This window comes from Pagrus pagrus, assembly GCF_965226575.1.
Source record: "Pagrus pagrus genome assembly, chromosome: 16".
Classification (NCBI taxonomy): domain Eukaryota; kingdom Metazoa; phylum Chordata; class Actinopteri; order Spariformes; family Sparidae; genus Pagrus; species Pagrus pagrus.
Genome location: NC_140200.1, coordinates 29,586,746 through 29,603,939, shown reverse-complemented (window position 1 = coordinate 29,603,939; position 17,194 = coordinate 29,586,746). Strand labels below are relative to the sequence as shown.

General features: G+C 38.6%; 1 protein-coding gene across 18 annotated transcripts in view; it reads left to right on the top strand.

The window, feature by feature from the left end:
- Positions 1-17,194, top strand: part of LOC311271361 (uncharacterized protein) — a 105,310-nt gene that overhangs the window by 52,991 nt on the left and 35,125 nt on the right. For 12 of the 18 annotated variants that reach the window (XM_084376981.1, XM_084376986.1, XM_084376977.1 and 9 more), the window contains 9 exons: positions 1,617-1,685; positions 9,464-9,517; positions 9,644-9,706; positions 10,500-10,565; positions 11,524-11,589; positions 11,886-11,951; positions 12,723-12,782; positions 13,717-13,776; positions 13,889-13,954. In XM_084376981.1, the coding sequence (XP_084233107.1) occupies positions 1,617-1,685; positions 9,464-9,517; positions 9,644-9,706; positions 10,500-10,565; positions 11,524-11,589; positions 11,886-11,951; positions 12,723-12,782; positions 13,717-13,776; positions 13,889-13,954 (570 nt within the window). The remainder of the gene's footprint in view (positions 1-1,616; positions 1,686-9,463; positions 9,518-9,643; positions 9,707-10,499; positions 10,566-11,523; positions 11,590-11,885; positions 11,952-12,722; positions 12,783-13,716; positions 13,777-13,888; positions 13,955-17,194) is intronic. The other 6 variants (XM_084376982.1, XM_084376988.1, XM_084376993.1 and 3 more) reach the window with 6 other exon arrangements.

Genomic DNA, 17,194 nt, shown 5'->3' with positions numbered 1-17,194 from the left:
GCTCATTACAATTATAAGAGCCATGAGACTTGACTTGGACTTGTGCCCAAAGACTTGAGACTTGACTTGGACTCTAGCTCAAAGACTTGAGACTTGACTTGGACCTACAAAAAATGACTTGTGAACCTCTCTGAGCTATGCAATGTCACAACATTTATTTCCATCCAGAGTTGCATTCATTTTTCACCAACATCTTGTAGTAATGATGGGAGAGTCAGGCTACTGCACAAAGTCTTCTCCAGCACATCCCAAAGATTCTCAATGAGGTTAAGGTCTGGACTCTGTGGTGGCCAATCCATGTGTGAAAATGATTGATATGCCTGTGCCATCAGGGGGAAAAAAATCCATTGATGGAAAAACCTGCTCATTCAGTGTATTCAGGTAGTCAGCGTTGCTGAACCTGAACCTAACCAAATGAATCAACCCCAGATCATAACATTGCCCCCACAGGCTTGTACATTGGGCACTAGGCATGGTGGATGCATCACTTCATCTGCCTCTCTTCTTGCCCTGATGCACCCATCACTCTCTGGAACAGGGTAAATTTGGACTCACCAGACCACATGACCTATTTCCATTACTCCAGAGTCCAATCTTTATGCCCCCTAGCAAACTGTATCCTTATTTCCGACTAGCCTCACTGATAAAGGTTTGGTACTAAACAGCTGTGTAGCCTTAAGAAAACCATTTGAGTTCTCTTCACATTGTGCATGTGGAAATGCTCTTACTTTCACTATTGAACATAGCCGTGAGTTCTACTGTTGATTTTTTACCATTTGATTTCACCAAACCTTTAAGTGATCTCCGATCACGATCATTCAAGATTTTTTTCCAAGCACATTTCTTCCTCGAAGATGATGGTTTAAATAACATCACATAGTGAAATTCCGAGATGCCTATAGCTCAAGAAGGCTAACAGGTAGATAAACAGTACAGATGAACCATTAAAAATAGATCCAAGAACCTAGTAAATAAATTAATAAAATAGAAACATAGTTTGGCCATATGGAGTTAGGCCATATAGGGACTGATTTGGCTTGAATCATTTTGGTTTGTAGTAGTAGCAATATAATCATGGTTGTTACTGTAATGGTTAGGAGGTGGTTGTTAAGTTGAACCCAAATGCAAAACACCAATGAGAACATAGAGAACAAAAGGCAAGCTTTATTAACAAAAGAAAATGTCCAAAAAACAAGAATACCACGAATCCAACAAAAACCAAGAAGTGCAAACACCAAAAAACAAAGTAGCAACACAAAAGGCTTAACAAAGTACAAACTAGAAGAACAAAGTACAGTTCAGTAAAAACACAGGGGACAAAAAAACAGGAACATACCATGAGGAGACACAGGGAGATACTGAAGAACACTGGAAAACACTGGAACAGGCTTGGGTGAAACACAGGGGAATCACAGGTGAACACAGGATGAACTGACAAAGACAAGAGGGAGCACACATATACACACACTAGGGCTGATTACAGATGAGACACAGGTGGACAGAGAAAAAGGGCAGGAAATGAAAAGCAAAACCAGACACATGAGGGTACATTTTCAAAATAATACAAGAAATAACAGAATCGCAACCAGATCATAACAGTAAGATTGTTCTTGCAGATTCAACTCCTGTGGCTACAACACATCAAAACCCTTCATCAGCCTTAACTTCAACAACAACTGTTACCAGTGAGTATTTATATTTAAGGGATGGAGTAACACTTCCCTGGTTGACATTATTTATTTTAAAATATTGTCTGTTGTTCACTTTCCCTAACCCTAACCCTAACAACTGTTGTAACTGTAACAAGTCAGTTTTGAGAAATAATTTTTGCAGTGTTTTTCATTTTCAAACTAGGCAGTTGTTGTTTTATTGTATATTCAAATGTATTGAAAACCCTACATTGTACCATATGATTTAGGCTTGAATGATATAATTACGTTATGTATTGTGAGCAATACCAAACAATGATAAAATTCAGTCTGCAAACTCAACACCTCATGCTAAAACACTTCAGAGCACAACTCCAGTGACATGTCAAGTAACCAATAAGGTGTTAGATACAAGGCCACACTCTTCACACACATTATTGGTTTGAAACTATAGTCATTTTTCCTAACTTGAAAGAATAATGCCATTAAAACAGTTGCCACAACACAAGACAATTTTTACAAGTGAATACCAAAAAATAATTGCCACATTATAAAAATGTATTGAAAATTGACAGTAATTCATCTGTACTTAAATCATTTAGTTTTTTATTCTAAGCAGTATATATGGTTTGAAAGGTGAATTTATTGACCACAAGAGGAATCTCTGGCAGGTAGAGGTGGTGAGCTCGAGCGCAGGCAGGTGGCTCCACAGATGGTGCAGGGGGAGATTCACAATTATGCGGATAGCTGGCTCAGGCAGTCAGGGTTTTTTAAAATTAAGGTCATGTGAAATATATACAGTACAGACCAAAAAGTTGGACACACCTTCTCATTCAAAGAGTTTTCTTTATTTTCATGACTATGAAAATTGTAGATTCACACTGAAGGCATCAGAACTATGAATTAACACAGGTGGAATTATATACTTACCAAAAAAGTGTGAAACAACTGAAAATATGTCTTATATTCTAGGTTCTTCAAAGTAGCCACCTTTTGCTTTGATTACTGCTTCGCACACTCTTGGCATTCTCTTGATGAGCTTCAAGAGGTAGTCACCTGAAATGGTCTTCCAACAGTCTTGAAGGAGTTCCCAGAGATGCTTAGCACTTGTTGGCCCTTTTGCCTTCACTCTGCGGTCCAGCTCACCCCAAACCATCTCGATTGGGTTCAGGTCCGGTGACTGTGGAGGCCAGGTCATCTGGCGCAGCACCCCATCACTCTCCTTCTTGGTCAAATAGCCCTTACACAGCCTGGAGGTGTGTTTGGGGTCATTGTCCTGTTGAAAAATAAATGATGGTCCAACTAAACGCAAACCCGATGGAATAGCATGCCGCTGCAAGATGCTGTGGTAGCCATGCTGGTTCAGTATGCCTTCAATTTTGAATAAATCCCCAACAGTGTCACCAGCAAAGCACCCCCACACCATCACACCTCCTCCTCCATGCTTCACGGTGGGAACCAGGCATGTAGAGTCCATCCGTTCACCTTTTCTGCGTCACACAAAGACACGGTGGTTGGAACCAAAGATCTCAAATTTGGACTCATCAGACCAAAGCACAGATTTCCACTGGTCTAATGTCCATTCCTTGTGTTCTTTAGCCCAAACAAGTCTCTTCTGCTTGTTGCCTGTCCTTAGCAGTGGTTTCCTAGCAGCTATTCTACCATGAAGGCCTGATTCACGCAGTCTCCTCTTAACAGTTGTTCTAGAGATGTGTCTGCTGCTAGAACTCTGTGTGGCATTGACCTGGTCTCTAATCTGAGCTGCTGTTAACCTGCGATTTCTGAGGCTGGTGACTCGGATGAACTTATCCTCCGCAGCAGAGGTGACTCTTGGTCTTCCTTTCCTGGGGCGGTCCTCATGTGAGCCAGTTTCTTTGTAGCGCTTGATGGTTTTTGCGACTGCACTTGGGGACACTTTCAAAGTTTTCCCAATTTTTCGGACTGACTGACCTTCATTTCTTAAAGTAATGATGGCCACTCGTTTTTCTTTACTTAGCTGCTTTTTTCTTGCCATAATACAAATTCTAACAGTCTATTCAGTAGGACTATCAGCTGTGTATCCACCTGACTTCTGCACAACACAACTGATGGTCCCAACCCCATTTATAAGGCAAGAAATCCCACTTATTAAACCTGACAGGGCACACCTGTGAAGTGAAAACCATTTCAGGTGACTACCTCCTGAAGCTCATCAAGAGAATGCAGAGTGTGTGCAAAGCAGTAATCAGAGCAAAAGGTGGCTACTTTGAAGAAACTAGAATATAAGGCGTATTTTCAGTTGTTTTACACTTTTTTGTTAAGTACATATTTCCACATGTGTTAATTCATAGTTTTGATGCCTTCAGTGTGAATCTACAATGTCAATAGTCATGAAAAGAAAGGAAACTCATTGAATGAGAAGGTGTGTCCAAACTTTTGGTCTGTACTGTATCTTGATCAAAGATAACTCCCAGATTCCTGACGGTGGTGCTGGAGTCCAATTTAATGCCATCCAAACTCGCTATATCATTAGATAATGCATCTCTAAGGTGTTTAGGACCAAGTACTATAACTTCGGTTTTATCTGAGTTTAACAGCAGAAAATTGCAGGTCATCCAGGTCTTAATGTCCTTGAGACATGCATGGAGTTTAGTAAGCTGATTAGTTTCATTTGGCTTTATTGATAGGTATAACTGTGTATCATCTGCATAACAATGAAAGTTTATGGAGTGTTTCCGAATTATATTTCCTAGAGGGAGCATATATAAGGTGAATAGTATGGGTCCAAGCACGGAGCCTTGAGGAACACCATGACTAACCTTGGTATACAGGGATGACTCATCATTAACATGTACAAACTGAAATCGATCCGATAAATAGGACTTAAACCAGTTTAATGCGGGTCCTTTAATGCCAATTAAGTGTTCCAGTCTCTGTAGTAGAATGTGATGATCAATGGTATCAAATGCAGCACTAAGATCTAGTAAGACCAGGACAGAGACAAGTCCTTTGTCAGAAGCGATTAGGAGGTCATTTGTAACTTTCACCAGTGCCGTCTCTGTGCTATGATGTGCTCTAAAACCTGATTGAAAATCCTCATATAAACTATTTTTATGAAGAAAGTCACATAGCTGGTTGGCGACTGCTTTCTCAAGGATCTTGGAGAGGAAAGGGAGGTTGGATATAGGTCTATAGTTGGCTAAAGCTTCTGGATCAAGATTGGGCTTTTTAAGGACCGGTCTAATTACAGCTAGTTTAAAGGATTGTGGTACGTATCCTGTTAATAGAGACAGGTTGGTCATTTCTAGTAGAGATGTGCTAATTAAAGGTAAAGTTTCTTTCAGCAACCTAGTTGGGATGGGGTCTAGGAGACAAGTTGTTGGTCTAGATGAAGAAACCATCGAAGTTAGTTGGTGGAGGTCGATGGGAGAGAAGCAGTCTAAATATAAGTCAAAATTCACAACTGTTTTCTGAGGTTCCTGTGTTTAAAGATACAATAGTGCCGGTTGAGGGCAAGCGATGATGGATTTTGTCTCTAATAGTTAAAATTTTATCATTAAAGAAGCTCATGAAGTCATTACTACTGAGCGTTGTAGGAATACATGGTTCAGTAGAGCTGTGACTTTCTGTCAGCCTGGCTACAGTGCTGAAAAGAAACCTGGTGTTGTTTTTGTTTTCCTCTATTAATGACGAGTAATAGCTTGCTCTGGCATTGCGGAGGGCCTTCCTATATATTTTAAGGCTATCTTTCCAGGCTAAGCGGGATTCTTCCAAGTTGGTGGAACGCCATTTCCTTTCAAATTTCCGTGATGTTTGCTTCAATTTGCGGGTATCCGAGTTATACCAGGGTGCTAACCTCCTGTGTTTTATAGGTTTCCTTTTCAGGGGGGCAATAGAGTCCAGTGTTGTTCGCAATGAGCCTGCAGTGCTATCAACAAGATGATCGATTTGTGAGGAACTGAGGTTAGCGGAGGAGTCCTCTATTATATTAAGACATGGCATTGAATTTAGTGCCAGCGGTATAATTTCCTTAAATTTAGCTACAGCACTATCAGATAGACACCTAGTGAAGGAGTTTTTGCCTAATGGTGTGTAGTCCAGTAATAGAACTTCAAAAGTTATTAAGTGATGGTCTGATAAAAGAGGATTCTGTGGAGAAACTGTTAGATTTTCAATTTCGATACCATAAGCTAGAACAAGATCAAGGGTGTGGTCAAAACAGTGAGTTGGTTTATGTACACACTGAGAGAAGCCAATAGAGTCTAATAATGAGATAAATGCAGTACTAAGGCTATCATTAACGACATCCACATGAGTATTAAAATCACCTACAATAATTACTTTATCTGATTTGAGGACTAGACTTGATAAAAACTCAGAGAATTCAGATAAAAATTCTGAGTAAGGACCAGGTGCTCGATACACTACAACAAATAGAACTGGCCGTAAAGTTTTCCACGTTGGATGTGAAAGACTCAGAACAAGGCTTTCAAATTAGTTATAATTTAATTTAGGTTTAGGAATGATTGACAGACTTAAGTCATAAATAGCTGCAACACCACCTCCTCGGCCGGAGCCTCGAGGAATGTGAGTATTAATGTGACTGGGTGGAGTGGATTCATTCAGGCTGACATATTCTTCAGGATGCAGCCAAGTTTCAGTAAGACAGAATAAATCAATATTACAGTCTGAAATTAAGTCATTTACTAGTACGGCTTTCGATGACAGGGATCTGATATTTAGGAGTCCGCATTTAACTCTCTTGTCTTGTTTTGAGATTGCAGAGTTGCTGTTAATTTTTATTAGATTTTCATGCACAACTCCTCTTCTGTGGACTTTTGATTTGATTAATTTAATTAATTTAGGTGGTCGGTGGGCAGACACAGTCTCAATGAAGTTTTGGGTGTGCAACTGATCTAATGGAAGCTCAGAGAAGCGTGTAAGACTGCAGCTCTGCCTCCTGGTCTCAACGCTGGGTTGTCAGGCTGATTGTTGGCTAATGAAATGGGTTAAATTTCTAGAGATGAGAGCCGCTCCGTCCAAAGTGGGATGGATGCCGTCTCTCCTAATGAGACCAGGTTTTCCCCAGAAAGTCCACCAATTATCAACAAAGCCCACATCGTTTGCTGGACACCACCTCGACAGCCAGCGGTTGAATGATGACATGCGGCTGAACATGTCATCACTGGTTAGATTTGGCAGGGGCCCAGAGAAAACTACGGAGTCCGACATTGTTTTGGCATAGTTACACACCGACTCAACATTAATCTTAGTGACTTCCGACTGGCGTAGCCGGGAGTCATTACCGCCGACATGTATTATGATCTTACTATATTTACGTTTAGCTTTAGCCAGCAGTTTCAAATTTGATTCGATGTCGCCCGCTCTGGCCCCTGGGATGCATTTCACTATGGTCGCTGGTGCCGCTAACTTCACGTTTCGTACTATGGAGCTGCCAATGACCAGAGTAGGTTTCTCAGCGGGTGCGTCGCTGAGTGGGGAAAATTTGTTTGAAACGTGAAGTGGCAGGTGGTGTAACGTGTGCTTTGGCTTGGTATTATGCTTCCTTCGTTCAGTCACCCAGCCGCCCTGCTGTCCCGGCTGCTCGGGAGTTGCCGAGGGACGGCTAGCTGAAGCTACAGTTGCTCGGTCCGCACTAGCTAAGTGGCTAACTGCAGCAGTTACAGTCGGAGTTTCCATGCTGCGGAGCCGAGCCTCCAACTCACTGAGCCTCGCCTCCAACGCTACAAATAAACTACACTTAATACATGTACCAGTATCACTAAGGGAGGCAGAGGTGTAACTGAACATCTGGCACACTGAGCAAGAGAAAAGAGGAGAGCGAGAGGGAGAGAGAGAAGCCATCGCTAGCTGATAGTGGCTAAGCTAGGACACGATAGATTAGCCAGCAGAGCTAGGAGAGCTACAAACAGCAGCAAGCCCGGCGACCAAGCTATAAACACAGAGTATTGTTGAATGCCTTAGTGGACCAGCAAATGCTCGATCACAAGCGGGATCTCGGTCGCTGCAGAAAGGAATACAACAATAATCTGCTCGGACGAGCCGGAGCAGCACAGCTATCAGTCAGTAACACAACAACAGGAAAAGACGCAATGACGCAACACGCTTACCGTAGTACGTAGTAGTCGGATCTCTGCCTATATGCCTCAGGAACTAGTTAATATGCTTTAGCAACTGTATCTTTAACTTGCAGTGTGTTTTCACAGGCAAGGCCTAAAGTTTTCTGACTATCTGGCCATCCTCTAACCTCTGCCACACATTCAACATGCAACATCAAACCCAGTATCCCCACTTGTAGATTCATTTCCTCTACCAATTGCCATCAATGACTCGTGTTTTTCCCTCATTTATCAGCTCCAGTTTCAATTCCTCTGTTTACTCTCATCCCTTTCAAATGCTACCTCAACCCTCAATCTCACACGCTCCAACTGAAACTGTAATCTCTCCTCTATTTACGCTTTTTCCTGCTCTAGCAGCATATACTGTTCAAATGATAACGTCCTACCAAAAAACTCTGAACCTCTTTGAGCCACTCGAGTCTGAACAACCTCCAAAAGCTTGGCAGAAATATCTAGCCTCTCCACAATGCCCCTTAGCTCAGCCTTCCTTGGCACCTTTTCCATTTTTGACCATCCCAAATATGTTGTCAAATTTGCCTTTGTAAACTGAGTCAAAGTACGATGAGATGGTCTTTTTAGAAACTCAGAGACCAAAGTATTACTATGCTCCGTATCCATGTTCAAAACTGTCCAATTGACTACACAGCCAGAGTAAAATACATTAAGTACATCCAAAGGAACAAAATAAGGCAGTCTGAGTCACCCAATACACAACCACAGGGAGATTGAGTGATTATGGAGTGCCCCCTCCTAACTGCTTAGTCCAAACTGACTAACTGCACCCTAGTGTTCATGCGAATACAGCCGGTGGGTATTTATCCACCTACAAACCGTCTGTACTGGGGGAGACAAACTGCCCAGCCAATACTTTGGGGTGCTCCTGAGCCAAATGCTGCTAGCCACACGGACAACACACCCAAATAACAAACAGCCCTGAAAACAAAAAAATCAGCAACCTCTGCTTGTGAGGTGACTGCTGCTACAGCCTGTCTGGGGGACACAATGAATGCTCCAGCCAGACAGCACAAATGGCACAGCTATAATCATCCCCACAGCCATATACTACGTAACTGACACTCACCATTCTTCTTGGATACACAGCTTATATGCAACTTAACACCATAGACGCTAAACACTGTCTCAACCCCTACCTGCTCAACACCAGTAAAACTGTCACTGTGGTCCTCCGAACACAACTACACCACTCAAAAGCACTCAAAAGATTGGTTTATGGTTCAAAATTAGACGAGCCCCCACTTGTTATGCCCGGCTCAGACAGGAGCACAACAAAGAAGGGAGGTCCACACAGTAACCACTTAAGTAAGCAAATCATTTATTATAGATAACTCAACAGAAGCAAACTATGAGGTGTAAGGTTAGTAGTGAAATTTGTGTGTTGGGCACAATGAAACGGTGGGTGCTAGCCTAAACTATGTAACATGAACTAAGGCTAACTAAACATAATCACAACCCAAACAAAACCAAAATGGAGTGCCATCTTGGAATCACCCAGTTTATAAAGGCTGTAAACAGGTGATACCAATCCCTCAACGAGGTTGGGACCAGACCATCAGGAATACTCTGTCAAAAGAGGAGCACAGGCAGGAAAGAGGGAAATGGGACAACACAGATACTGGCCTAAGGCCTAAGGCCATCACACATGCTAAATAAATCAAGTATATATTATCATTCTAGATTCAACACTCAACATCACTACACCCACAGCGATACCAACGACTGCCCTGACCAGTAAGTTTTTGAGAATTAAGGGATGGGCATATTTAAAAGAATATAAAGTGAGAAATCTTGAATATATTTTTTTTAATATTGATATAATATAATGAGTATTCAATCATTTAAAAATTTTATTTTCAGATTCAACACATATTGCTACAACACAAGTGAACAGTACAACATTGGAGACAGCTTTTGTAACAAGTAAGTGCTGATAAACTGTTGCACAACTTTATTATTGAAAGTAGGCAGTCAGTGCTTTAAATTAAGGTCACTTGTTGACGTTAGGATAAATGTTATGCAGTTGTATTACAACACATATAGTAAAGGCAATAACAGATTATCATTTAATGTTAAATAATGTCTGAATTGAAACTTTGCAGACTCAACACCCTTTGCTAAAACAAATCTGTACATAAATTAACAATAGTTTCAGGGAAAAAGTTGCTAATTAACTACAATTGCAAAAAAAAAAAAAAAAAATCTGATTCAACACCTGTTGATACAAGTCAGTTTCACAAATCTATTTTTTCTTTTTTTTTAAAGTATTTTTTGGCCTTTGTATGGCTTTATTGACAGGACAGTTCAGAGAAGTGATAGGGAATGGCTTGAGAGAGAGGGGGAATGACGTGCAGCAAAGGTCGGACTTGAACCCTTGACCGCTGCAGCAAGGACAGGGCGTCTGGGACATATGCACTGCTGACTGAGCTACCCCAAAATAATTGTTTGATGTATGATAAGCCTTTAGTTTAATTTGTTACCGATAAGACATGATCATCCAATGGTCTGTGAAGACTCAACTCCTATTGCTTTTTCAAACCTTAACAGTGCCACATCCACAATTACATAAACAACTGTAGGTAAACTGTAAGGTGTCAGATATAAGGGATAGGTAGCACTCCTGGTTAATATTTGATTGAAACAATCCAGTTATTTATCTTTAGTTCAAGGTGTGTTTGTTCTTTAAGATAATTATGGATTATTGTCATTTTTTCAGATTCGACACCTGCTGTTACAACAGATCTGAACAGTACAACAGCTATAACACCAACTGCTGTGACAAGTAAGTGTTCATAAAATAACAGCTACAATATATAAATGAAGTAGAAAAATCAGTCAACTAAGCTTACTGTATATGATTCATTGTCAGCATAAAGGTATGATAATAAATAATAATAATAATAATAGAAAAATCTATAATGAATATGAAAACTACTACACCTTTAACTACACCAAGAATAGTTAGTGTACTTCCTCGTTATAACAATCCTTAAGGGTAATTGCATTTTCATAGGAAACTTTACTTTTGACTTAAGGACTTAACTTACTACATTTATTTGATAACTTCTTTAATATTATTGCACAGTCACATTTATAATACAAAACCAAATAATAAAAAAATAAGTACGATGTGTAAGGTATATATGATTTATTTATCCCTAAGAGGCAATTCATGTACATTGTAGTATATCAAATTTCAAATCAAATCAAATCAAATTTTATTTGTATAGCCCAAATTCACAAATCACAGTTTGCCTCAGAGGGCTTTACAATCTGTACAGAGACGACACCCTCTGTCCTTCAACCCTCGATTCGAGTGAGGAAAAACTTGCCCCCCAAAAAAAGCCCTTTTAACAGGAAAAAAAAAAATGTGGAAGAAACCTCAGGAAGAGCCACAGAGGAGGGATCCCTCTCCCAGGACGGACAGACGTGCAATAGATGTGGCATGAACAGAGCAGATCAACGAGATCACAAAAAATGTATACAATTATATATATCCATTATATACAATTATATACAATTATAATGGATATATATAAAGTCATTAGAATTAGCCTTTACAAGCTGCAATGATTATAATCCAGCAATGTAATGTAATGGTAAAATTGGCCTCATGAATACTTTCATTTTTGGTGCTTCAATGGGTATTTTTATGCTACTGTTTACAAAGGCAAGTTTTTACACACTGGTTTTATAACTTTAGTATAAATCTGTACTTCTAAGCATTTTTTTTTTTTCAGATTCAACACCTGTTGCTTCAACAACAATGAACACTACAACACCTGTACTATCAACACTTGTAACAAGTAAATGCTTGGAAATATTGTTATGTTACTCTTACGTAGTTATTCTTATTCTTATAAAGTTATTTTGTAAGTTAAGACTTTTGTAAGGATTAATTCATTGTTTTTAAAGGTTAAAACATATATGTACTTTACAACACTCACAAATTCACCAAAATATATTTTTATCAGTTGGTTTTAGAATGATTGAAGGGATAACCTGGTTAATATTTTTCGAAAATTTCATCAATTCAGCTTCACATGTAGGATTTTTTTTTATTTTTTATTAAAATGCATGACTGTAAAAAATGTCTTTTCAGACTCAACAACAGATTCTATAACAGATGTGAACACAACAGTCACCACAACACCAACAACTGTAGCAAGTAAGTTCTGTAAAATAATTGGTTTATAAAAAAGAATTGCATAATTCAGAATTTTTTTTAAATTTTGTTTGGCTTCAATAATAAATGATCATAAAATCACTGACTACCTATAAATGCTATGACACATATGAACACTACAACACACAATTACATAATGAAAAATCAATTAATCATCATCATCATTCATTTTTATTTATTTTAATCAACACATATGAACATGAATTGTTAAAAAGGCCTTCCAACTTATAACAATGGTATCTTTTTAAGGTATGCAACATACTTGTTAGTTAAAGTTAGTAATGTGGGCTTAATAGTTTTGGTTTATATTGCCACCGATAACATATAATTATAAAATGATAGCAATTTAAGTAATTCATATTCACTTAAAGGGTTTTACATTTACAGTAGTTGTCTCAACTTGAAATAACAACTGTTACACATAAATGCCTAAAACTAGTTGTCACAATGCAAACATTAAAAAAATATTGAAGTAAATGATCTGCACTTGAATCATTTTGGTTTCTGTCATCAGAAAAATTATATGATTGTAAAACCTTCTGCAGATTGCTGTCTATTACTACAACAAATTCAAATAGAATAACCTCAACAGTTACAAAATGGATTTTTAGACTGGCCTTCCTTGTCATAAGAAAACATTGTGTAATTATGATAATTTCAATAAAATTTAGTAAAACTACCCAATAGGTGATCTGAGCATTAATTATTTTGTTTTTATTGTCAGCCATAGTAACTGTAACATTTTCATTTTAGATTCAACATCTATTGCCACAACAAATGTGAATGCTATTACACCCACATCACCAATAACAAGTAAGTACTTCGAAGTATTTCTTACATTACTCTTCCTTGTTGTGATAAGGTAGTTATTGTCTTAGTAGTAACTGACTTGTGAGATTTCACTTTACACTGTAATAACACTATAACAAGTGCTCAATTGATCTGGACTTGATTAATTTAGTATTTTATTGTAGTAGTATTAATATATGCTGATAAAATAGTTGCTGACTCATCAACTACAGTATTGTTAATACACATCTAAACACCACAACACCTACAATTGCCATACCAAGTATTGTTTCAATGCCTTCGCTTGTCATTGTCATTGTCAAATTAATCTATTGTTTAAGTAGGAGTTATGTGACACTAGTCCGGTAAATATGCAGTCAAACTTTTTTATTAAGAAATTCAGACTTGAATAATTAGATTTTCATTGCCAGCCACATAAAGTTGTAAAATGACATTTGCAGATTGAATTTCTTTTACTACAACACTTTCGAACACTCCAAAACCCTCAATTTCACGAACAATTGTATTTACCAGTGGCTTTAGATATAATGTATGGGGTGACATTTTCCTGGTGAGCATTTGTTTGACAATTTCAGTATACTTGCTGCATCAGAGAAAAAGCAGAGCATTTTTAAATTAATTTATTGGCAAACTGATTCAAATAAACACTGATTCAGAAAAATGCTGAATATCAGATCAGATATTGGTTTAAGATCAGACATTTAAGATCAGACGCATTAAGACTTTTACTCATGTACTACTGATATGGGTGACTTTCACTTTTCACAAAGTAATATTTTAACACAATATCTTTGCTAGTACTCCATTAGGATTTTTCTGGTAACTTTAAAACACTGGAATACAGGTGTATTTATGCAATACAATAAAGTAAAACTATATAGTTATTTTCTAGTGTCAGCTGAAATATTGTAAAATGTTCTTTTTTTGGATTCAACAGCTATTGCTACCACAGATATGAACACTACTACAGCTGCAACACCACCAGCAATTGAAACAAGCAAGTGCCTTGAAATAATTCTTCTTCCTTATAAATTCTCCCTAGTTATCCTTATTTGTTAGTCATACAAAAGACTTTCAGTTTAACAAACAGAATTGTATTTTTTCTCCAGATTCAACCACAGTTGCGACAACAGATATGACCACAAGTCCAACAGCACCAACAACAAACGTAACAAGTAAGTTCCTAAGGATAATTGTTACAGTATAAAGATTTGCAAAAGAAAAAGAAAAAAATCAGAGCCTAAATCAGTTTTCCTCTTGGTCATACAACGGTCTTTTAGGAATCAACACCTATTGCTACAACACAACACTAAAAACACTAACTACTACTATATGTACCATAATATCCATTTACCAGTAGGCTTTTAGAATGAAGGGAGAGCAAACCTTCGCCTGATTAAGATATGTTTAAAAACTATAATTTAACTTAACTTTTCAAATTGTTTCTTCTTAGTTTAACAAACAGAATTACAAAATGTGTTATGATTCAACATCAACAGGTGTGAGCATTGCAGCACATAATAACAAGTGTGACAATGTAATTGATCATGTCAATAGCTGTCCTTCGAGGTACCCTTGCTCAGGGGGGAGCGTTCCTCTGTATATTCAGCAGGTCCATTTTAAAAGTCCCAGGGAGAAGTCCATCCAGAGCAAAGATATTACAATACAGTCATCTTGCTTCCAAGTAACATCCCGATTTCTTCCAGTATCTGTTGCCCTTCTCATATCATCTCATATTATCTCGTATCATATCTCTGGGAAAATGTTAATCTTTCCATATTGTGAATTTCTTTTACTATTTCTATCCAGTCCAGGATAGTTGTACACTCAGTGCTCAGCCATTTCCTGGTTATTGCTTTTTCGCTACTTGCTAGTAATATTTGTAATAGATATCTGTCTTGTTTATTCACTCCGATTGGTATGTTTCCTAGATATATACGCTGAAACTAAGGTCAAGCTGTGAGTTAAAAGCTGATCTAGGGTGAATTCCAATTCCTCACTTAACCCTCAATCTTAACCCTCAATCTCAAAAATGCGCGCTCCCGCTAGTGCAAGTGCTGTCCCGATTCTCAGAAAAATTAAGTTGAGGGGCAAGTTTAAGGGCTGTATAGCCCTCAATATTCAGATTTTCCGAGACCACCCTTGAGAGTAAGGGCTACCCAGAATGCATTGCGTATTTTGACCAGACAAAGATGGCGCCGAAAGCAGCAAAGCGAGTAAGCTACAAATGTAAGTATTTTCTTTGTTAATAAAGATATAAAAATTATGAAAACCATTGTATTATCTTAGTTTAGGCCCATTTTATGGATTACTTACGTCATTGTTGCGTAACATTTATTTTTTATTTTACGATCTTTTGTCAATAGCCGGCCGGTGTGGACAAGCCATCGTTTGCTATCGTTTACTTTTCAATAAGCCGTGGTGTGTGGTAACTTTCAGCTGAATATGTCCATGGTTGTGGTTGCGGTCTGACAATCTCAGAAAGATGCCTAATGCCCACGCAAAAGACATCAGCATAGCTGCAGACGGCATTGTCCCTGTTTTGTTTATGTTAATACACGTCGCGTCATATGCGTCAACGGTAATGGTCGAGTACGGATGACGTAAATGCGTTCTTCTTCTTCTTTTTTTTGAGTTGACAGACTGGATGCAGCTTTCGCGTTATTCTGCCCCCCACAGTCTGAAGATGTATCTGCATTTAAGGGGTGTCCCATTTCTAAGTGACAAAATAACCCTCAACACTTGGTTTTGAGGGCCAGTTATGATTAAGGATTGAGCTTGAGGGTTAAGATTGAGGGTTAAGATAGGAATTGGAATTGGCCCTTAATCGCTGTTATTAGACTACCCAGTATGAAGTGATTTTGGAGTGCTGATAATACTCTATGCTAATAGAAAAAGTGATGATAATACAGTACATGCTTCTAACTCCTTAGATATAACTATGCAGGTCTAAGCAGACCGGATTGCATGCAACAGATGATAGAACGCTCATTACAATTATAAGAGCCATGAGACTTGACTTGGACTTGTGCCCAAAGACTTGAGACTTGACTTGGACTCTAGCTCAAAGACTTGAGACTTGACTTGGACCTACAAAAAATGACTTGTGAACCTCTCTGAGCTATGCAATGTCACAACATTTATTTCCATCCAGAGTTGCATTCATTTTTCACCAACATCTTGTAGTAATGATGGGAGAGTCAGGCTACTGCACAAAGTCTTCTCCAGCACATCCCAAAGATTCTCAATGAGGTTAAGGTCTGGACTCTGTGGTGGCCAATCCATGTGTGAAAATGATTGATATGCCTGTGCCATCAGGGGGAAAAAAATCCATTGATGGAAAAACCTGCTCATTCAGTGTATTCAGGTAGTCAGCGTTGCTGAACCTGAACCTAACCAAATGAATCAACCCCAGATCATAACATTGCCCCCACAGGCTTGTACATTGGGCACTAGGCATGGTGGATGCATCACTTCATCTGCCTCTCTTCTTGCCCTGATGCACCCATCACTCTCTGGAACAGGGTAAATTTGGACTCACCAGACCACATGACCTATTTCCATTACTCCAGAGTCCAATCTTTATGCCCCCTAGCAAACTGTATCCTTATTTCCGACTAGCCTCACTGATAAAGGTTTGGTACTAAACAGCTGTGTAGCCTTAAGAAAACCATTTGAGTTCTCTTCACATTGTGCGTGTGGAAATGCTCTTACTTTCACTATTGAACATAGCCGTGAGTTCTACTGTTGATTTTTTACCATTTGATTTCACCAAACCTTTAAGTGATCTCCGATCACGATCATTCAAGATTTTTTTCCAAGCACATTTCTTCCTCGAAGATGATGGTTTAAATAACATCACATAGTGAAATTCCGAGATGCCTATAGCTCAAGAAGGCTAACAGGTAGATAAACAGTACAGATGAACCATTAAAAATAGATCCAAGAACCTAGTAAATAAATTAATAAAATAGAAACATAGTTTGGCCATATGGAGTTAGGCCATATAGGGACTGATTTGGCTTGAATCATTTTGGTTTGTAGTAGTAGCAATATAATCATGGTTGTTACTGTAATGGTTAGGAGGTGGTTGTTAAGTTGAACCCAAATGCAAAACACCAATGAGAACATAGAGAACAAAAGGCAAGCTTTATTAACAAAAGAAAATGTCCAAAAAACAAGAATACCACGAATCCAACAAAAACCAAGAAGTGCAAACACCAAAAAACAAAGTAGCAACACAAAAGGCTTAACAAAGTACAAACTAGAAGAACAAAGTACAGTTCAGTAAAAACACAGGGGACAAAAAAACAGGAACATACCATGAGGAGACACAGGGAGATACTGAAGAACACTGGAAAACACTGGAACAGGCTTGGGTGAAACACAGGGGAATCACAGGTGAACACAGGATG